Below are 23,532 nucleotides of genomic sequence, written 5' to 3'. Positions count from 1 at the left end.
ACACATCTATCTTGTCACATTTTCCCCACTTTCCCTGCTACTGCAATAAATCTAGCAGGGCTTCTGACCAGGCAGACGAAACCGTCGACAAGGCGTCCAGCTCCACTTTTTGCACCACTAAGAGAAACTTTTTCCTCTACAAGGTAATTACAAGGAAGGATAATCGATGACGGACACAGTAAACATGAAAGCTCGCAAGAAACTGAAAGCCCACCGTTTGCAAAGGGAAATTCGGTAATGAGCCATACAGCATAATTTACTGAGTGGAGACCCCTGGTTAAGCTGTTGTTTTGATACGATTCTACTATTGCACACGGAAGAACCACTCTTCAAATAAATAAATAAATTTTGCCCTTCAAATTTGATGCATCAAGCTCAATCAGTTTTATAAAGATTTGGGACTTGATGCGCTGGTTCTACTCAACAAACTGACCTGTGTAATTTTCTCCCATTCAATAATCTAAATGTGTACTAGTCCAGAGCATCACCTGCACTTTTCTTTTTAGAATTCAGCACCAGGGGCATCATAACAGAAAAAAAGAAATGTCAATCCAAGCCTAATTTCCCACTTTATAGGAAACAGGCCAATGAGACCTTTCAGGGAAAAAAAACTAAAACAAATATCAATCCAAGCCTAATTACATGTACGGGGTAGACAGAATTATTTCCCCCCCTTCCTAGAAAACAGCCCGATGAGACCTTCCCCTTACAGGTTTTTGTCAATCCAAGCCTAATTACACGCACAAGTCAGACGGCTTGTTTTTCCTTAGCAGAACACAGCCCTGAGAGACCTGTAAGGCAGCTGAGCACGCGTGCGGAGCAGAGGCGGCGATAAGCGCGGCTCCCGGGAGTGCGGCGGCGCGCTCTACCAAACGCGGACCGGGGGAACCCCCCCCCCCCCCGCCGGAGAGGAGCGGGGCGCGGGCCTCCTGTCCGTCTGATAGGACGAGACAAGTATCAAAGTTAAAAAGGGCAGCGAGGCGCGTGCTCCGGTCCGACCGCCGGCCGCGATAAACCCGCTCCCGCCGTGATGAATGAGCCGCAGGCTTTCCGCGGCACCCCCGCCCGCCCAACAGAGCGCCGCGTCTCCTTGGAGACGGGCCGCGAGGCGCCCCGGCCGACCGCCGCCCCTCCGCCGCGGCGCGCGTCACGCAGTGAACCGCGGAGAGAGCCCCGCGTGTATTTAGCGCCTTTTCCGACCGCATGGGAATCGCCCGAATGAATAACTGACTGAACGGATCTCCTACATTATAGCCCCTTCACACGGAGACTTCCGCGCCCTCCAAATCCCCCCTTTCACATTTTCACATTCAGAGCCATTCAAATGTTAACACTGAAGAGAGCCACAGCTTAAACGCCAGCATTTGCACCGAGCCGAGACATCGATAACGCTTTCACGCATCTCCGTAATTCTTCCATGATTGTTACGAGGCGTAACAGCATCACAAACACATTTGTACACCTAACGTCCGAAGGTCTGATTTTCTTTCGGCAGAAAAATCACCCCATCAATTACTCGGCCGCGTCTGCCGAACGCTCGACCGGTGGGCGGTTCCTCCAATTTCCGAGGCACAAAAAAGTCAGTAAATCATTTGCTGAGTAAATATTTGGGCGCTGTCTGTCCTCGTGAAGCGAGCGTTGCGTCAGGAGCGTCGCGGGGCGAGGGGGGGCGCGGGGGGGCGAGGGGGGGCGCGGGGGGGGGGCGCGGGCTCACACGGCGGCGGCGGCGGCGGCGCTCGCACAGCCTGGCGTAGACCCAGGTTCAGAATAATTTATATTTCCTGCGGTGCCCTCCCACCTCGCCTTCCCCGGCTACATCTGTTTTTCTCGATACACAAAACCCGGAGAAACCAGCTCCATTTGTCACGGCGTGATTGTGGGCAGACAAACCGGTCTGTCCGCACCCAGATAGCAGCGCCCGCCATTATTAATCACAATTACAGAGTGCGCCCACAAAGGGGGCCCCGCATCAATACCCCACCCCCCACCCCCCCCGCCCACCTTCCTCCCTCCCTCCCCCTCTCTCTCTCTCTCTCTCTCCCCCTGACACTTCCCCTCTTTCCCGCTAAGCGCACGGCGGCCGCCGCTCAGGGACGTGAACGCGGGGCCGATCGTCTACGTCTGTCCGCTCCGCTCTTTTTTTTATTCATTCGTTTTTTTATTAACAGCCTTTTAATTTTTAACCCACTCTGCCTCTGATACAAATGAAAAAAAAAGGGGGGAAATAAAGATGGCGGTTTAATATCCCAGCTGATCCGCCGCGCGGCCGCCGCTGACGGCGGTGATTTATGGCCAGAGGCGATGCGTGAAAACAGCGCGGCGGATGGCAATATAGATAAGGCGGCCATTTCATTTAGACCCGATAGGGCAAAGGGGGAGGCCTCCTCTTTTCTCTCCCCCCTTCACGTTTCATTTTGTCTGTGTCCGAATGAACAAAAAAGCAGCGGCGGGGCCATTTGTCTCCTCGGTGGGAACTGCTCTCTGCCGCGCGAAGGAAGCGGCGAGAGGGAGCAGCGTCGAGGGCAGGCCGCCCGGCCCGACGTAAAACCAGGCCAAGCCAAAAACCTGGAACCTGAAACCTGAAACCTGAAACCAACGGCCCTGGCTTGGTATGAACTTCCTTCAAATTACTTTTCATAGCAACATTACGCGTAAGCATGCTGGCGGTGAACAGAACGAAGAGTGAAAAGACGGGTTCGTGAACAAACCGGTTTCTAATCTTAGCCGTTAGCTGGTCCTTATTTATTTAGCCTTTACTGTACCGTGTAGTCTCATAGAGATTAATAATCCCTTTTGGGGAGATTTGGCCAAAGGAGCAGCATCAGCAGCACACGCATATGCTTTCCAACAATACACAACAGATGATATAGTAAATTTTTATTTCCCAACCAAATATAAGACTATTGACACTATTTCACACATAAACGATTTGTATAAACCTGCATTAACTGAAGGAAAAAGACTCTAATCATAGTATGAGATTGGGGTGTTTTATCAAGGATAAACAAATCACAAAATAATCAGGATGCCGACCCATCTCCAAGCAATGCTGTCCAACCCAGGTAATCCCTATAGCCAATAGATGCTGATTTATGCTTTCGCAATTTTCGCTTAAAAAATAAAAGGAAATTTTACTCACAGCTGTCTCATCAATCGCTAATCCTCAGCTGTCAGCTCAGTTGCACGCTAATGATTCATCCTCTGAGGAACTGCCTTGTAAATGCATCCCAATGATTGATGCCAGAATTCCCAAGATATTTGATGCAAAGCGACGTCATTTCATCAGTGAACTGTAACACGCTGCTGTGCCCCTGGAAGGCTACCACAGCCCTCAAGAACCGATACGCAAATGTCAAAAACGCAGAATATCAAACCAAATCTACCTTTACTGTTGCAGCCATTAACATTAGTATAGTGTCACAGGCCACTCATACAGAACTTGCCTCGGCATCCAATAGTGACTCAGGTGTACACAATTTAGCTTCTGAAGCCCATTGGAAACAAGAACACAGTCATGATACAGTTATGGAGCTGTGTGCCATATTCCATGTTCCCTTTCTTTAAATAAAACTTTACAACTGGTTTTAATTGCAGAGTAAACACCCAGAACCCGTGGGTTAACTTTAAGACGCAAGTGATTTCCCAAATGCAGCCTGAACAGTAGGAAGTCCTCAACTGACACGCTTGATAGAAAACAATATTAGATTAACATCAGATATTAGAGGAGGGAAATGTTGAGGGTTGAACAGGGGACAATAGTAACCTGATAATTTTATCAAATGAGCAAAAACCCACTTAGCACAGCTACAAACATCTAAATAGCCTGATATACAAATAAAACATTAGCTCAGAACTGAACTTTCAATAGCCTCATAAGGTTCACGTTATTACTCTGCAATTTACATCAGCTATCACTGTTCCCAACAACACCTGCAAGTACACAACATAATGAAGTGCAGTAATGGAGCTGAAATTGTCGGGCATTTAGTATTAAAGGCTATTAGGCTGTCTGTATGTGTTGCTGCGGTTATACTGAAATCACGGTTCTCCGCAGCAGTGCATGATGGGATACGGTACCTCCATGATGGTGCGAGAGGCTTCCCCCGTTAGCCAGAATCTCCTCTCTGGCAGCATGCTGTAGAGACAGGGGCAGGAATTTAACCAGTATAGCCCATCAATCAAGTTTAATGAGGAAAAGGGTGTTCATTGAAAGAATATCACTTTTTAGTTTATGTTCATACTACCATTCACAATTTCCAAAAACTACCCTGTGTCAGTATTACAGGGAAGCAATATTAATAATATTAAAAAAAGGACTTATTTATACACACATCATACAGAGAGCCTATGCTGGTCATAGAGAGAGGTGGATAAGTGGCAAGCAAACAGAAAAAGAAACTTCTGCAAATGTCTGTTATTTACTTATTCTTTATTCTTCCACAGTGCAGGCCAGACAGTGTACTAAGGGAGAGCCAGCCACCCATCTGAGGAGAGGCTCGTCTCTCAAACAGCTCGGCAACCCAAAGACCTGCGCCCAGGTTATGTCTCTCCAGTGCAGGTGTCTGACTGAAGCTAGCCGAACAGAGGCAGATACCCCAGGTATTCATGTCCAGGACTAATACCGCTGGATACTTAGAGTGTGTAAGTGAATGGAAAGCCTAGATGGGCTGAATGACCAGTTATCACCACTGTGTGTTCTTCCTGTCTCACGTACAGGCTGTAGGTCCCAGTGCAGGCTGTAGGGTTTGTTTTGAGCCCTTTGCTGGTGAGCTGGTTGGGAGCCAATCGTGCACTTTTACACACAAAAGCAACACCGTCGTGGTTTCTTTTTCTGTGTGACAAAGCCAGCGAAGGTGCTCCGGCCACAGAAAGCCCGGTTTACCTCCACTTGCTCGTAGACGTGCACGGGGTCGGAGAGTCCTCTGTAGTTGAAGGCGAAATAGAAGTACACACAGGCGCCGGCGTCATAGGTCTGCGTCACTCTGCCGGAGAGAACGAGGGTTTCAGCCAATGGCAGCGCAGCGCTAAAGGGAGAAACGCCGCTGCCTTTGTTTCGGCAAACACGCTCCGCAGCACACTCTCCGCATTACCCCCTCCCCCCCCCCCTCCCCCCCCCACACCCTGCACCCACCGCTCCCCACCCCGCACCCCCCACCCCTCGGTTGCCACGGAAACCACTCCCTGAGATTCCTGGCCGTACTGCGGCACACCCCTTTCTTAGCATTTAACGCAATCCCACCCCGCCCCCCATTTCTAATAAGTGGCCCTCCGGAAGGTTCTCGCTGCTCTCTCTGACCCCGCCTGCTTGTACTGTTTTGGCGAACGCGGGGGCGGAGGGATGGATCCATCACCTTTAATCACATCACATTACCAGGCCATTAAAGGAACATCAGGAGCGGCCTTTTACTGGATGAGCAAAGATACACTTTCAATTATTCACCTAAGCAGCCAGGGACTCTCCGCAGGCCCTCCCTTCTCAATCACCCTGCGCGTCCCGCTGCGACTGCACGCTGCAGAACGCAGGGGCCCCCCCTGAGGCTCGCGCACCCGAAACATCCTGCACTGGCTGACCGCCCGGTAAAACCCGTTTTTTGTCTGAAGATAAAAATTCCTCCGTGAATTTTCACACGTAACGGCACCAGTCCACGTGCAAGATTCCGAGATTATCACGAGCCAGGAAGGACACCGTGTTCAAATCTGTATCTGTATCTTGCCACATGTCTGACAGACTGATAGCGCGGGGTATTACTGCTTGAGCTTGTTCGGATTGTACCGAATGCACTACACAGTTTCCACAGTAGTGTGCGGTAGTGTGACGTACGGCTGAAACAGTAACAATTTAAAATTCAGCCTTCACAAAAGCTGCATTCCTTCCACAGAAGCGGTGTGTGCGCGCGCGTGCGCGCGCGCGTGTGTGTGTCTGTGTGTGTGTGTTTCGGTCTAAGTGTCCCCTGCTCCACGGCATTGTTCTAACCGGACCATGTGGGGACGCTGGGCCTTCCAAAGCTCCGTCACTTGGAACGGTGGCTTTCTGCAGAGGTTAAACAGCCAAATCAATCTTGCCTCAGCAGGCTGACAGCCAGAGCGAGACAAATGAATGTCTGAAAAATAATCATTTGGCCACCCCCCCTGCCCCCTGGCCCTTGCCCCCGCCACCCCCCCCCCCCCGAAATATCTCCACCAGAGCAAAGGCCTGCAACTCTTCAATGTCTCTGCGGGGTCACTCACAGAGGTCACCGGAGCTGGACGCTTACCCAGCAGCGTCTCACTCGAGGGCAACACTGGGGACCCGGGCTGTCGGGGAGCCACTGTGCTGCAGCAACCAATCACCCGCTCACATAAAGCCAGAAAACAAATTATACACACACTGACCAAATGTGCTTCCCAGTCGCGAGTGAAAGGAAGCGCTGTGCGAGAAGCACTTTCTCGTGGAGAGCAGAAGAACCGACGCCCCTCTCTCTGGCGTTGTGACGTTTGAACGTTCACAATCGCTCTTGGACCCGCCGGCACTGACAGGACCGCTCAGGTGCTCACCTGCACGTGGATAGAGGAGCAAACTGGACGCCTTTCTCCTTGCACTCTCTCACAATTCGCTCTTTCACGTTCCTGCAGAGATCCAGGACCCTACAAAACAAAAATATCACATACAAAACACAAATACTTAGAGAAGGACATTAATATAGGTGCATATTTATATATGGTTGTCTATCACACAAGCACACACAGACACATGCCCTTATGTTCATGGAAAAATTTGGAACAGATTAATTTTGGGGACAGAGCCTCACTGTGGGGACAGAGCTGCACTGTGGGGACAGAGCCGCACTGTGGGGACAGAGCCGCACTGTGGGGACAGAGCCTCACTGTGGGGACACAGCCGCACTGTGGGGACAGAGCCTCACTGTGGAGACAGAGCCTCACTGTGGAGACAGAGCTGCACTGTGGGGACAGAGCTGCACTGTGGGGACAGAGCCTCACTGTGGGGACAGAGCCTCACTGTGGGGACAGGGCCTCACTGTGGGGACAGAGCCGCACTGTGGAGACAGAGCCGCACTGTGGGGACAGAGCTGCACTGTGGAGACAGAGCAGCACTGTGGGGACAGGGCCTCACTGTGGAGACAGAGTCGCACTGTGGAGACAGAGCAGCACTGTGGGGACAGAGCCTCACTGTGGGGACAGAGCTGCACTGTGGGGACAGAGCTGCACTGTGGGGACAGAGCAGCACTGTGGGGACAGAGCAGCACTGTGGAGACAGAGCAGCACTGTGGAGACAGAGCCTCACTGTGGGGACAGAGCCTCACTGTGGGGACAGAGCCTCACTGTGGGGACAGAGCTGCACTGTGGAGACAGGGCCTCACTGTGGGGACAGAGCCTCACTGTGGGGACAGAGCCTCACTGTGGGGGACAGAGCCTCACTGTGGAGACAGGGCCTCACTGTGGGGACAGAGCCTCACTGTGGGGACAGAGCTAGCCCTGCGAGCGGAGAAGGAAGCCACTCTCTCCTGCTGTCTCATAATGACTCGGAGGGGGCGGCGCTGGGCTCCTCCGTGGCCCGGGGCGGGGAAGCGGACGACCGAAACGCGGCCAGCCATTACGGGGAAGGGCGGCGGGGCGTGACGAGCGGGCTCGGGCCCTTAATGGCCCCTCGGAGGGGCCGGGATAATGGCCCCTCGCACACATGCGCTGCAGTCAGGGGCTCAAAGAGCTGCGGCATGCCAGATACCTCAGCCTGCTCATCAGCCTGCACACAGCTGCTGTGTGTGTGTGTGTGCGTGTGTGAGTGTGTCTATGTGAGCGCGAGAGAGAGTGTGCGAGTATGTCCGTGCGAGTGTGTATGTGTTTGAGTGTGTGTGCGTCTATGTGTGTGCAAGAGTCCACGTGTGTGTGTTGTGCGTGTATGTGTGTGAGAGAAAGTGTGTGTGCATGTGTCTGTGTGTGAGTGTGCGCGTGCGTGTGCGAGTGAGTGAGTGCGTGCGAGTGTGTGCATGCGTGTGCGAGTGAGTGCATGTGAATGAGCGTATGAGAGTGTGTGTGTGTGCGAGTGAGTGTGTGTGTGTGTGTGTCCGTGCGTGTGTACAGAATATGACTGTGTCCTTCAGGAGATCACACCAGAGGGTGACATGACAGTATAATGTAAGAGTTTACCAAGCAGCTCATCAGTGCGACAAATAAGAGTAAATAGTAACAATCACAACAGCGTTATGAATGCCTTGCATGTCAATTCTAAAAGTGGTCAGCCTAAATTTAACCCCAATTCACAACAGTGAGGTCAATCTCTCCCTTCCCCTTTCCCCTCTCTCTCCCCAACACATCCATCCCCATTTCTACCTCTTCCCTCTCCCCTCATTCACTCCCTCTGTCCCCCCCATCCCCTCATTTGCTCTGTCCTCCTCTCTCCCTCCCTCCTGGGAGAGCAGAGCGGCAGCTGACTGCGTGCACTTTCGGACACTCAGTGCACTCAGGCGGGCCCGCATCGCAATTTGCAGGGTTTTTGCAGCAAGGGGAATTTGTGATGTGCGTCAAAGCGAAATTTGCAAGAGCCAAAGTGGATAAAAGGGAAAACAAATGATTAAAACTACAAAACTACGACATACTACAAAATATTATTTGGTCGCACTATGCAGTCCTGTGATAGTCTGAAAAAACAGAGAGAGAGACAGAGAGAGAGAGAGAGAGAGAGAGAGAGAGAGAGAGAGAGAGAGAGAGAGAGAGAGAGAGAGAGAGAGAGAGGCAAGAGAGACGGCAGTAAGACAGCACACTCGTGGGCTCTGGGGGTGGGACTATCACGTGCAGGGACACCTGGCTTATCAGAGCTGCGAAGGTACAGAATGTGCCGGAAGAAAGCAAAGGCTGACAAAATCCCGCAGTGTTCTTTAATTGATAAAGCCAGCGCTAATAATATTTTAATCTTTATCATTAGGAAACGTGTTCTATCGTTTTGAGCAATAGAAATGTCATTTCTGTGAAATCAGATACCGGCAGTCAAACTGTGGAGCCTTTTTTTTCTCAGAAACACAGCTTGGCATCAGTTACCATTTGAAAGAGCACATCTTGCTAAAGAACTTGGAGCGGAAAGATAGTATTAATACCACAAGAAAGATGAGATTGTCCTCTTCGCAGGCATATATAAAACCCAAAATGTGGAGCAGGTCACGGCGTACTTTATCCAAAATGTTAGCTGAATGGCATTTTTAAATCAATGGGATGACAGTAGACTAGTGCTGGGCGATATGGCCTAAGACTGACATATATATATATATATATATATGTATATATATGTGTGTATATACTTTTTTACATTCTTATTTATTTTTTGTTTTTATTGAATGATGGTATTTATTATTACTTTGGGGGGGGTGTAGCTAAACGAACCCGGGGAGAGCACCAAAAACCTTTTTCGTGCCAGTAAAACCCCTGATCTGGCATTCCCAATCAAGAAAAATCAATTAAGACCAGGAAGGGATCAATAAAAATGGGTAAACTGAAATACAGAATGAGTTTTAAAAGGTAAAACCAGGTAATTAATGCCACTACCTGTCCCAGGGTATGGAAGTTTCAAAAGACTCTCCGATCACGTAGTACTCCATTCCCAGGTCCTGCAGGGGGAAATGACAGTGAGCACCAGCACAGAGGACAGCGAAGACTGTGTTCAGAAAAGCTCGGGATCTGAGTGACAGGTGGACCAGAGCGTGTGTGATTTTTCGGGGCAAAGACAGCCCGGCTTCCCCAGACAAAGCTACATTATTAATGGCTTTCCTCACAAGCGCCTCAGCCAGGTCAGGCGCTGGGAATTCCACGGTCCGCTGCTGCCGTGGCAACGGTCCCGCCTGGCCTGACCGGGCCTTTGTGCGGTGTGTGAGTGCTGTCAGTCGCCGGGGTCCTTTCACCCCCGCGAGAGGTGCGTTTCGGGGAGGGGACGGTGTGCGAGGGGACGCGGGGGGTGACCCACCCGGAGGTAAGCGATGACGAAGGTCAGCATGTAGCCCCTCTGCCCATTGTCCTCCCCAGCTGCCAGGCCCCTGGAAGCAGATAACCAGGTTAATGTTTAACAGCCCCTTTTCACGGCCGGGCGGACAGCTGTGCGCTGTCAGGCCCCGCCCGTCAGCCAGGCCGCGCCCGTCGTCGATCCGGGAGCCTCCGGGGCGTCCGTCACGGCCGGGCCGCGCAGAAGCTTCCGCGCCCCTGGGCTCATTCGCCACCTAAAGCGCGTCATGAGCGTCGCGCTGAGAACCGCTCCACTGATTCGCCGCCCCCCCTCCCCCCCCGGCCCTTCTAAAGGAAATATCCCTCACAAAGACAAGCCAATAAATCACCCAACTCAAAAAGCAAAGACGGGTTTGAAAAGAGACTCAAATCGCTAAACGCTAAACCCAAAGTCTCGTTCTGCGTTTGCGCCGCTGCAATAGTTCACGCACGCCAGGACATATGATGTAATCTGTGTAAGTGAGAGTCAACACAAAGTCCAGGGAGCAGTAACAACTGGCAGTGAACATCGGTAACATCACCAGATTTTTAAAAACAGCCTAGCATAGTATAACCACAGACTAGACTAGAGCCCAGACATAAAAAAAAATTTAAAGAAATTGCCAACAGTGGTGGAGGGCAGTGAGTGAGCAAACGCAGATGCCCCTCTCCCTGCACTTCCTGACCCCAACACTTCCAGCGCCCTGGGGCTCCCCTCTCTCACACACGAGCTGCCCCTGAAGGCCGCTTTGATCCCACAGACCTGCGCAGTGTCAGGCGGGCACGCTGCTCTCGGGTCAGACCTCGGCACAGGCCTGTGAGGCCTTCCCTTTATCATCCATACCTGCCTTTGAAACTGCGCTGCTAAACTTGCCTGAACGAGCCTGACCACGTGTGGAGGAATTCAGCATGGAAGCACTGCCACTGTTCCCACCAGCGTGTTCATGCCCTGGCTGTAATGAGCGGCTCTCCCTGGCTGTAATAAGTGAGTCTCTCCCTGGCGGTAATGACTGAGAGGGTCTCTCCCTGGTGGTAATAAATGAGAGGGTCTCTCCCTGGCGATAATGACTGAGAGGGTCTCTCCCTGGCTGTACTGAGTGAGTCTCTTCCTGGTGTGTCTCTCCCTGGCTGTACTGAGTGAGTCTCTTCCTGGTGTGTCTCTCCCTGGCTGTACTGAGTGAGTCTCTTCCTGGTGTGTCTCTCCCTGGCTGTACTGAGTGAGTCTCTTCCTGGTGTGTCTCTCCCTGGCTGTACTGAGTGAGTCTCTTCCTGGTGTGTCTCTCCCTGGCTGTAATGAGTGAGTCTCTTCCTGGTGTGTCTCTCCCTGGCTGTACTGAGTGAGTCTCTTCCTGGTGTGTCTCTCCCTGGCTGTACTGAGTGAGTCTCTTCCTGGTGTGTCTCTCCCTGGCTGTACTGAGTGAGTCTCTTCCTGGTGTGTCTCTCCCTGGCTGTACTGAGTGAGTCTCTTCCTGGTGTGTCTCTCCCTGGCTGTAATGAGTGAGTCTCTCCCTGGCGGTAATGACTGAGAGGGTCTCTCCCTGGCGGTAATGACTGAGAGGGTCTCTCCCTGGCGATAATGACTGAGAGGGTCTCTCCCTGGCAGTAATGACTGAGAGGGTCTCTCCCTGGCGGTAATGTCTAAGGGCGTCTCTCCTTGGCGGTAATGACTGAGAGGGTCTCTCTCTGGCGGTAATGACTGAGAGGGTCTCTCCCTGGCGGTAATGACTGAGAGGGTCTCTCCCTGGGGGTAATGTCTAAGGGCGTCTCTCCCTGGCGGTAATGACTGAGAGGGTCTCTCTCTGGCGGTAATGACTGAGAGGGTCTTTCCCTGGCGGTAATGTCTGATCGCTCATTTTGAGCACAACAGTTCTGCATTGTGAAGTCCAGCATTAAGGGAAGCCTGACAGACAGCAGAGTTTCTTCTCACCCAAATTTGGCTGCGATGTCGTAGACTTGTTTCTCGTGCTGGAGGACTCTCTCCCGATCGCCCTCAAACAGCAGGGTGGCCACACACAGGCGGTGGGGGTCAAACCCTTTGAACTGGGGGGGAGAGCATGAAGGAAAGACAATGTCATTTCAAATTCAGCCTTTGTACACTCACAAAAGCTCAACAGGAAGCCATATAGGTACAGATTTCAGCACAACAGCAACTGTACCTTCGTAATGTAGAATTTCTTTAGACCATCCAGAAAGGATGTGAATATTGACGAAACCTGAGGCTTCAGTGCATGACCTGCAAAGACATAAACAAAGAAGTGAATTCCCTTCGATGAGGGCGGGTCCATTCAGAGTACAATTTCATGAGCACACTAATATTCCTTTCAGTCTTAAATTTGAATCAGCCATCTCTGGCTTGTTTCCTCCAGATATTTATAAAACGTGCTAGGATGTCAGATTTATTTAGGTGTTAAACAATGGGAGGAAAATAAAATGCAACATTCAAATAACTACAGATAGCAAGTCGCTGCCAAGGAAAACGCCAATAAATCAATGGCGGGAAGTTGGGCCGACACGGCGATATCCGTCTCCCTCACTTGCACATTTTGATTTATTCCTGATTGGACGATAAAAGTGTCTACAACAACCGAAAAGACGGGAACAGTCACGTGAAATTTACCAGTTGCAGCGGAAAGAGGAACAAACTGCTTGGAAAGTTTATTACTTCGTTCATTCCCGCGCGTCCCTCACAATCACATAGCTGCTTTGTTTCCCAAATATACTTCTTTTTTTTTTTGGCTCTGCAGTCTGGCAACATGCAGACTATGTTACTCAAACACCATGTTACTCGAAAATCCTACTGAACACCAGTAATTCAACTTGATGATAAATTTTAAAAGCTAATTGTTTAAAATTGTTATGCTAAGCAGGGTTCTGAGCGCCAGAGCTCCTGCCTATTTTATAAATCTATAAATATATATTTACACCAAAATACCACCCTTTTTGTTTTGTCATTGTAAGCTCAACTCTGTTCCTGTTCATGAGATGTGTAGCTTATGGTTACGTTTTTGTTTGTTTGCTAGTGACCGCCAGATCATTCAGGCGTGTATGAAAAATGGGCCAAAATGAATTGCAAAATCGACTTTATGTTCAGAAAACCATGGTGAAAATGCAAACGAGCACACAAAGACTGTGATTTTCAGCTCAATGTGGGTCACTAAAGAGTACCAGGTAATTGCGTTCTGTCTGAAAAACATGAAATCCAAAAGCCGCTCAGTTCTGTTTATGATACTCGCGATGGGAAATTAAGGCGAGTCTGAAATCCGGAGGTCGGGTACTTTTATCAAAAGCGTGTTCAACAGACCGTGGAGTTGATCTGTGCACAGAAAAATCCTTCTCTCCCAAATTAACCGCGTGTCTTCCCGTCGTTTTTACCATGTTATTAAGGAGGGAGCGCCAATACAGCCCTGCTGGTCGTGCTACACGCGTGTCAGTACGCTGCACATGATTTTACACTTTGTCCCATTAAAAAACGGTTAGAGTTGACACCTCGGATCTATCCATCAGGGATGTGCGGTGATTAACAGCCGAAGGTAATCCATCAATAAAATCCACACAGGAAGTTTAAATCCGAGCTCTGCGTTTCACCTGTTATTACAAAAAAAAAACAAAAAAAACAGTCGCTTCATGTGGACTGCTTAATGCTAAGAAGTGCAAACTCGGTAAAAATCTTGGAAATATATGGGAGCTAATGAGCTCCCGGGAGACCTCTGCGGAGTCCGTGTAGGCTATTCGTTCAATAAGATATCCAAAACAAAAATCACAAAGCCGCAATAAATGGAAAATACTTCAATTTTCCACTGTTGACAAAATAATTTTTCGTTGTATTCTAGACCTTCGTTTCGCCGCAGAAATTATTATCAATTCATCTATATGCAAGGGTGCTGGGGGGAAGGGAAGGGGGCTTAAATCTATCATAGAAAGCCTTCGACGCGATTATAAAACGGTAGCCTGTCTAAAAGCAAACATAATAAACCAAGCGGTGATCAGAGAAAAAACACCACCGGCATCTGCATAAGCCTACAAAGCGAACAGGATCTCCAGAAACTTGATTCCACGCACAAGGGTACGCGAAATAAAGGCGCTGCGTTTGTAGTTAATGCATTCCTTTCACCGTGCATTCTGATCCCGTAGGACTTAGGAAGGCTCGGGGCGAGGTGAAGTCTAGTTAATACACCGGTTCACAAAAAAACACCAGGTCCCACTACATGCTGGTAATGACTGAGACCTGGGTGACAACATCACTGGCCATTTAGTTATTTATTCGCCACAAGCAACGTTTGGCTATTTCAGAATCACTATTACAAATTGGTGTATTGGAAAAAAAAAAAAAATGAGGCACTTATACATTTTTTCAAGTCAAAGTTAATGACAAGCAGCCTCCTGGTTAAATATCAGCCAGAGTATCTGTGCCAACCTGTTGCAACCTGCCCTGAAGGTGCCATTCACTGGCAGATGTGGGGAGCCACATCTAATGCTGTGACCTTGTTCCAGATTGTGTTGAGTTATATGAACCATGGTGACTGATCTTTGAAAACAGATTGCATCAAAACTAATATCGCCACTCTGGGGAGCGAAAGCAGGCAGCCAGCATGCCTTGTGTGCTCTACGGTGTACATATTAATACTGTGCGTGTGCGGGTGTGTGTGTGTGTTTGCGCGCAGGGGGTGGGGGTGGGGGTGTTGCCGCAGGATTCCCCGGCTCCGTTGCAGATGATGAATGGGCCGAGAGAGACGGATCAAACTATAATGGAGTCTGCTTTAACTTCAGGAACAGAAGGCGTACAGTAAATACTATCCCTCATAACCTGCTATTAACACAGCATCCATTTAACAGCACTGCCTGCCGTTATTTCAGATAAACAAGACCTCCCCCTCCCCTCCATAGAGGCGGAGCCGGGGCGGGGGAGGCTTAATCTGCAGCAGGCTCCGGTGGTATTAAACAGTGCCTCCCCCGTTCTCCCACGTCGGAGATCAAAGGCTCCGCGACTGAAATGAGATCTGTCCCTGGCCGCCATAAGGGGGTGACGAGGCTCATGACTGAGGACACGACAGGCGCTATGACAGGGATCTCAACCCCCCCCCCAAACCCCCCCTCCCCCCACCCCACTGTCAGTAGCTCCACAAGAAGCCCCACAGAGGGAGTCTCAGAGAAGCAGTCCTCACACAATAACGCCCTGAAGACTGCTTCTCCTGTTAGGCAACTACACAGTTAGCTAATGTGAGCCCACACGCACGCACACGCACACGCACACGCACACGCACACGCACACGCACACACACTCTATACATGCTTGCACGTACGCACACAGACACAGGCCACACGCATGCAGTCAACCCACACGCACACGCCTGCAAACAAACGCTCAAACACAAGCACTACACATACATACACACGCTTCTCCCAATCACAAAAGAACAGACTGCTTACACACTTGTGTGTAAGGCCACTGCGCGGCACACAGGAATGTCATTCCTCCGCCATCAAAGTAAAATGGCAGCCGACAGGAGCCCCCCCCCCCATCTCCATTCTCTAACCGGCACAGACCAGTGAGCGGTCACATGACTGCGCTCTGAACTCTGAGCCTGTCTGTTCAGCATCACCGCAGCCGTCTGAACCTCTGCTGGGAGAGCAGTGGACTCACAGGGACGTGCAGCTTATGGCTTTCGTCTCTCCTCTCTCAGTACATCTTGCGCACAGATGTGCTTCTCCAGCGCGGGGCAGGAACACTCCCACAAACGGCGTCTCTCCTGTCGGTGACTCCCCTACGTTCCCTCCTCCTCCGTCCCTCCCAGACCCCCGCCCCCCACCCCTCGTTTCATCCCTCCACCGTCCTATTTATCTTTTCGGCTCTGCCTTTAACTCCTGAACCCTGGACATGAATAACTACCTGTGCGAGGGGAGTTTTCTTCAAATGTATGACTCCATGCTTCCTGTATAGGAGCGATGGAGAGGTTGCACCGCAGTGACACGCTGGAGAAATGGACTGCATGAACCCAGTAAAGAGCAGTGATGTTTTAAAGAGCGGCTGGAGGAAGACTGATGAGAAGCATAAGCTCTGGGTGAAAACCAGCGTGTAACATTAACAACTGGAGCCACGGATATGGCTCAAAATAATTCAAAATAAAGGCGTGGACTGACAGAAGCCTCTCAATTCCCAGCTCTACTCTGCGGTCAGACAAAACTCTTCTGTTTTTGGTCAGGGATAAAAACAGAAATCCCAAATGAGATGAGCTCTTTAGCCTTTCATGTCATATATCCTTTTTCATTTGTAAAAGACCATTGTCAGAAACAAGTTTAGTGTTGCTGAAATTCTGGCAAAATTCATGTTGACATTAGATGCTTCTGTTCTTGGGAAATGAATACTTCAGCAAACTGAATTACCTTTAATAAAAGAAAGACCTCTTGATGTGACTCTTGACTGATACAGTACATAGGCCTCATGCCTTCCTTTGCCTCTCACATCACTGTTGACTGAGGTGGACTATGTACATGTCTAACCATGAGTGTTCATACTGAGTTGAAGAGGGGACTTACCAAACTGAAACTGTTCGTTGTCCATCAGCCTGATGGAAGCAGGCGCACATCTCTGTGAAGGAAAAAGCACACGTTCAGAGCCCTATTCAACAGTCTCCCACCCAACTTTCCCTCTTTTCACACTCTGTGTTTGCCTTCGTGGGGTATGTTGCTCTGAAATATGCCTTGGCCTACAGCAGGAGCAAAGCCTGGTGAGAACCCAGTGAAACCCAACATAAGGGAGAGTTCCTTCACTGGCATAAGCAGTTCCTGCTCAGCACTCTCTCCACTTACTGTGAAAAATGGTTTTCCGCCGTGTGCTGTGCTGGAGTGCACAGCGGCAAACAACCCGCTCGTGAGCAAACCTTAGGCTGCCCGCTCACACGTTAGAAGTACATATTATTCCCCGGGAGATGTACCAATTCCAAATTGTGGCTAAATAAGTCCCCTGAGATCAAGGATCCCAGGGCAGGAGTCCTATATGCTCGGAAGATAAATTACAGTAGAGGCAAACTGAAGTCACCCCAAGGGTCTCAAACGAGTTTGGGATGATTCCTCGGTGGGGCAGTTGTCTTAATAAAGCACAGAAACTCAATCAATACTTTAATTGTCCACTGGCAGGAAGGGGCCTGGATAGGACTGAATTCATTTCTACAGCGCTAATGAGCAGGACGGTATAAATGTCCACAGCGCAAAGGTCAATAACCGTCTCATCAGCGCCCACCTTTCACACCATCAGCACTTTTTCCCCCCTTTTTTAATCAGGCAGTGCTGTTGGAACTTCCTCTCTGTAGCTCCCGCCCCCTTAAAACCTCCATCCAATGACGGCGCAGGAAGCGATCTGCCGAGGGTAACAGAGGGCGGAAGCTGGCGAAACTGACATGCACACACCTCAGCTGCCTTAGAGGCCTTTTAACAAACAAACTGACCGCAGTGATTACAGCACAACACAGCGCAGGTCCCACAAAGTGATCTTACAGACCAGTCTCACTCCAGGAGGACCATAAGCCAACCTGATCACCTCCTTTTGCATAATGACACAGAATCAATCTGAATCTGACTCAATTGGATAAAGCTTTCTGTAGGACAGTAAAACCATGGCATATTAGGACAATTCCCATTGCACACAATGTCTTGCTCACCAAACATCAATTTGTTAATCTGTGACAATTACAAGTTTGAAAGAATTGAGTCAGCTAAGTGCTATGCAATGAGAAAACAAGATCAGCGATCGCACTTTACCCCTTGATCAGTGGCAGCCAGGGGCGTAGAAGCACAGAAGACGGAGAACTCAGATTTACTTGGGCTGTGGTACCTACACGTTATGAATATCTAATTTTTGGCTGAATGGAATGAGGATACTTCTGCTTTTATGTAATTTGCACAAAATCAATTTGATGTCCAAAAGCAAAAATAATTTCAATGGTAAAAAACCATTTTACTATGAGATGGTAATCTCTAATCTTTCTGTTATAATCATTGTAATGCAACAGCAAATCTCTCTGATGTGATTTCATTAGAAGCGCACATTAAAGACAATGAAGGAAAAGTGCATTCTGGTGGAGTACTCTTAATAAGGAAAGCCAGTGCAAATGCGCATTTCTGTGTGTGATGAGAACAATGTCCAGTGTCGCACATGCATGGTTAAATGCACCCAGGAAGCCAAACCTGTTTCGCGACTTCTCTCAAGCACGCCACTCCCTGTTCGAAACTGGGGAAGACCACCGATCCGTACTTCTGGTATTCCGGGATGGGTCGGATCTTCATCGTCACTTCCGTGACGACGCCCAGGGTTCCTGCACACAGAGGACGCAGAGGAGTGCCCGTGATGATGAGTTCGGCGAACGCAATAAAGTTTTTAAAGTTTTTTTTTTTAAAACAGGCACGTTGAACAGTGCTCTAGGGGCACGGCAGTTATGCTTTAAGACACCGCAATCGGTGCCTTGTGTTGCATCAGCCTTCTTACCAGCGGGATCTGGTTTCGGCCTGCACGCAGGGGACCGAGGGAGATTTACCGACAGATACAACAAAGAAACGAGATACACCCACATCACAGGGAGAGGCCTGCAAAGCCTGGACGTATATAGGCACCCCCAGCATGATTCCTGACCCGAAAATTATGAACAGCACCCTTTGAGTTTCTTGTTCCACATTCAACTGCCTGGGAGCATGGTCCTCTCTCTGGTTAGAGGGAGCAGAAACGGTCTATGGAAAATGCTCTTCGTAAATTCACACGGGGCACATACCAGATCAAATCAGGCTGTGTGTCAATAAACGTTTCATAATCTCACAAGGGTCAACTTCACCTTTAGACTACTGTGTTTTTCTTTGGAGCCACTGGCACTTCAAGTAATTAAACTGCTGCATTTTCAATAGTAAACAATGCTAGGTGTCAAGGGGGAGGTGTCAAAAATATTTAAAATTCTCCTCATCACGCATCAAATCAAAGCCCCACTAATTAGTGGAAAGCAGAAGCCAGGTTTCCTTCCAAATAAGGACATGTATCCTCAGAGGTCTGGCCCTGATGAACATCCAGCCGTGCTGTTAGGGGATGTCCCAAAAGTGCCATATCCCTGTGGTCTACTTCCAGCCGTTATACTCTTTGCCTGTTATGAAGGTATTATGCAGGCAATCCCACACCACAGATATTCCATCTGTCTATTGATCTACCACCTCCCTATCTATCTGTCCATCTATCTGTGTCTAACTCTAGATGCCTGGCAATACATACAGTTTAATTTCCTTTAAAGAAACACATAAAAGTTTGTACCATCCCTCACATATGAAGATGCATAAATAAGACATCTGCTTGTGGCATGTGTGTTTAACGATAAGGTGTAGGCTCAAAGCCACGTTTTGGTGGCAAAAGATCCATTTCTACCCAATATTTAACCCCTCCCTGGATGAAAATGCAAATGAGAATGGCGTTTACTGCTCCCCAACTCACAAACTGCATGGGAAAACTGGCCCAATAAAAGCTGAACTGGGTAAAGAACTTTGATGATGGCCTCACCTTCCAGAGACCACATAAACCAATCCAGTAAACAGTCCTGACCCCCACCATAAAAACTGCCATCGGGTCATAATTCTGAGAAAACAGACCAAAATATAAGCTCTCTCCTCCATCCCCGCCTTCCCCTGCCATTAAAACCACAGATGTCTCCGTAACGATCTTGCGAACATCTGATGGTTTTATGTATTATTATGGCTTTGAGCAATACAGATCTTTATCAATTACACGACAGCCATAGAATAACCATATAAAATGCTTTGAAAAAAGCGCGCTGTTTCCCTCTCAGGCTGTTTTCACCCAACGCCGCTAGATGTATAAAATGTCATATTCTCCCTATCGTAAACAGCTACTGGGTTTCTATTCCACCACAGAGCCTTCTGAAACTGCAGCATTTGTGAATGTCAATTTCATTCTAGCAGCATTGATTTTACAGTGGAAGTTTATGACATCCCACTAGTTCACTACACCAGCCTCCAGTCGAGTGAACAATGCGAAACGATTTTTGTGGGGAAGGTGCTTTTGTTATATGCTCGCTGAACAGCTCAGAGCCATTCCCCTGTGCTTCACGCTAACGCAGACACGGAATCTCAAAGCTGCCGCCGGTACCTTTCCTGGTAATTCGAAATATTAGCCCTTCTTTGTGACAAACAACAACAAAGCCGGTTCCATTAGCCGGAACCCCAAAGATGGCTCTTAATGAGCTCTTTAATGTGACACTCCATGCTGCCCTCTAGTGGCCCAACAGTGAGCAGCATCACCCTGTGACAGCCCGCTGCCCTTAACCACATTGCTACAGGGAATCGCTCTGAGCTTGGGAATTAGGTTAAACTAACATGAGTGATTTTTATTGTGCCCCTGAACATTAAAAGGCACTGGATTCAGGTGCAGGGAATTTCTGCCAAAAGGCTCTCTGTAAGCTCTCTGTAAGAAAGTTCTGGTGTTAAAGCCATGATAAAATGCAGTGGCTTGTTCAATATGTTATCACAATATCCCTTTCCTGGCTACATACAGTGCCTGTCTACTGGGACCTCAGCGGTGGGGTGGGGGGGGGGGGGGGGCATTTTATAATCACAAAGATTCCAGAGGTACTCAAACAAAAGCAAAGCAGGTTCTGCACATTTCCCGATGCAGTGCACGTCTGGCCACCACTGAATGCCAACAGCCTTACTGGCTGACAATACAAACAGCCATGTGTAAAAATGTAATGTGTCAAACCACAGCATAGCAACAAGACAGGCAGCTGGCTTGATGAGCTAAAGACAAGGTCCCAGTAATCAAGAGAAGGAATTACTTTTTTTAAAATAGCGTTTAATCCATTGCTTTTACTTTCCCAGTTTTGAATGCTAATAATATTCAGAGGCCTGTTCCTGGTGTTCTGGGAAAGCTGAGATTAGTATTCCTCTCCTCTGATGGCCGAGCTGCCTGCCAGATGCCATTTCTTTGCGCTGAGCTGTTCATTGGCTGAGCCGCGCAGACGGACAGCTGCATCTCGCACGCTGCTACCGGCGCTGGCGCTGGCCCAGTCAGGGTTCGCGAACGGTCACGCACTTCTTCAGCTGGGTGTGCGTGACGCCACCACCACGGTCCAAGTCCACGCGGCCGCCCGTGCACCCGAGCGACGCTACGAGAGCAAACAGACACCGAACCGGCGAAGGCCCGTCGCTGACGCAGACTCGATGAACTCCGCGACCCCTCAGTCCGAAAATACTTCAGATAAAGCACTCGGGCCCAGATAAGGGCTGAAGCGCTTTCTCCCGGAGCAAACACAGTTTCTGTTCATCGATTTTGATGTTTTTCAACTGTCTGTGATGGCCAAAAAAAATAGACCCTTACATTTTCATGAGTCAAACGTATTAAAAGGACAAAAGTTTAAGGTTAAAAAGCAGAGATCTGACTGTCAATATACAAGCTTTTTGAGTACTATCGTTAGGAAACCGAGATAACAGCTTTGCTCTAGAGCAGCGCTTCACTGGAAGCAACAAAATCAGGATAAAAGGCAGAGGCTGAGCTCCCAGCAGAGTAAAGGCTGATCTGGGTTTCTTATTAAGCCCCGGACAGAGGCACCGTCTGGATTAAGCGCGTTAGCGGCACACGCAGCGTGTGCTCAGTCTGCAAGCAACCGCTTCCCATCCAGCTATTACCAGCGCATGTGCGTACGGCTGCGGCCTGCTTCCCCGAGCACCCGTAGGTGCCGCAGCCATTGGCCGAGCCAGGGTTACCACGGCGACACGGAACGCTACAGGCCTTACGGTGCCACTGTGGCACTTCCTGTGAAGGGTGAAAGAGCGCGTGGAGCATAGCCAGCCGCAGGACGAGTGCCACGCCCTTCCCCGGGCGTGAGAGAGAGAAGGCGGGGGGCCTACCTTCCGAGCCCATGATGAAGTGGTGGATATCGGGCCCCGTGGACATGCGCGGGCCCTGGCAGCTCTTCTCCATCACTCCCCGCGGGGTCACCATCTTTATGTGCACGACCTGTCCGGCAGGGAGAGAGAGAGAGAGCACGGCCGTGTCTGTCATTCCGATGCGTTAGCCTGGCCAGCAAATCATCAGGCAGCACGGCAGGTGTGGGCTGGGGGGGCGTGGCCAGAACGCAGGGTGGAGCTCTGGTGTTAAGCATGAACAGAGCAGAGCTTTCCAAACCACTGGAAACAAACTCTGTCAATGACTGAGTGATTTTTAAAAAAAGGGAAAAAGTTTCCCCAATTTGAAATACCTGATTGTATTTTTCAGTGCTCACTGCACAACCTCCACTGATTAGGGAGAGCTCAGACTAGCACCTGCTCTGCTCTGAAGTTTGTGATGCCAGACACCAATCGTTATCACTTTGCAGTTCACAAGACCAGCTCACAGAGACATGGGCAGCTTAACAGCTGGGCTTGTGTGCTCCCAACTGACCAGCAGGGGTCACTGGTGCACAGTGAGACCCTCCCTTCCCTGCAGGACTGATAGCCATAGACAGCACTGGCACAGCCCAAATACAACAGCAGGCCATGGGGACAGCAATGCTTTGAAACAGTGCCTGAACAGGACGAGCCACCCAGCAGCCAAACCACCCTGTCCTGTTAAAATCAGTTAGTGTAGGCATATCAGCACAGAACCGATAGCTGTGTGGATGAATGATTCATGAGGCCTGATTTCCTGTCTCTAACGGTACGTACCAGGTCTTCAATGTTGCCGTAGATGTTCTTCTTCATGCCGGATGCCCTGGTGGCCACCCAGCCGCCCAGAGAGCTGAACTCCATGGAGTCAGGCTCATGGCCCGTGCAGTAGCCACTCTCATTCAGCTGAGAGGAGACACAGAGAATCAGGTCTGCACCGTCATACACACAAACATGTACACACACACACACACACACACACACACACACAGATATACACACACAGTATCAGAGGTGTGCACTGTCACACACAAACATGTACACACACACACACACACACACACACAGAATGAGAGGTCTAACTGTCACACACGCATACAAACATGTATACACACACACACCGACACGCACACAGATATACACACACAGTATCAGAGGTCTGCACTGTCACACGAACAAACATGTACACACACACACACACACAGAGAATGAGAGGTCTAACAAGTCACACACACACATACATGTAGCCACACACACGCATACAAACATGTATACACACACACACAGAACTGTCACTCAGATACACACACAAACATGTACACACACACACACAAACAAGCACACAGATATACACACACAGTATCAGAGGTCTGCACTGTCACACACACAAACATGTACGCACGCACACACACACAAACATGTACACACACAAACACACACACACGCACACAGATATACACACACAGTATCAGAGGTCTGCACTGTCACACACACAAACATGTACACACACACACACACACACACACACAAACATGTACACACACACACATAAACACGCACACAGATATACACACACAGTATCAGAGGTCTGCACTGTCACACACACAAACATGTACACACACACACACGCATACAAACATGTATACACACACACACAGAACTGTC

General features: G+C 49.5%; 1 protein-coding gene across 1 annotated transcript in view; it reads right to left on the bottom strand.

Moving 5' to 3' along the window:
• Nucleotides 1–23,532, bottom strand: part of agps (alkylglycerone phosphate synthase) — a 48,936-nt gene that overhangs the window by 6,568 nt on the left and 18,836 nt on the right. The window contains exons 9-19 of the mRNA XM_035410305.1: nt 22,648–22,773; nt 21,853–21,961; nt 18,145–18,272; nt 16,498–16,549; nt 12,120–12,196; nt 11,891–12,003; nt 9,950–10,019; nt 9,535–9,596; nt 6,535–6,624; nt 4,883–4,982; nt 4,078–4,135 (exon numbers count right to left, since the gene is read on the bottom strand). Of these exons, the coding sequence (XP_035266196.1) occupies nt 4,078–4,135; nt 4,883–4,982; nt 6,535–6,624; nt 9,535–9,596; nt 9,950–10,019; nt 11,891–12,003; nt 12,120–12,196; nt 16,498–16,549; nt 18,145–18,272; nt 21,853–21,961; nt 22,648–22,773 (985 nt within the window). The remainder of the gene's footprint in view (nt 1–4,077; nt 4,136–4,882; nt 4,983–6,534; nt 6,625–9,534; nt 9,597–9,949; nt 10,020–11,890; nt 12,004–12,119; nt 12,197–16,497; nt 16,550–18,144; nt 18,273–21,852; nt 21,962–22,647; nt 22,774–23,532) is intronic.

Source organism: Anguilla anguilla, chromosome 3 (genome assembly GCF_013347855.1).
Source record: "Anguilla anguilla isolate fAngAng1 chromosome 3, fAngAng1.pri, whole genome shotgun sequence".
NCBI classification, from domain to species: domain Eukaryota; kingdom Metazoa; phylum Chordata; class Actinopteri; order Anguilliformes; family Anguillidae; genus Anguilla; species Anguilla anguilla.
The sequence above is the reverse complement of the archived record's forward strand: the minus strand, read 5'-3'. Positions and strand labels throughout refer to the sequence as shown.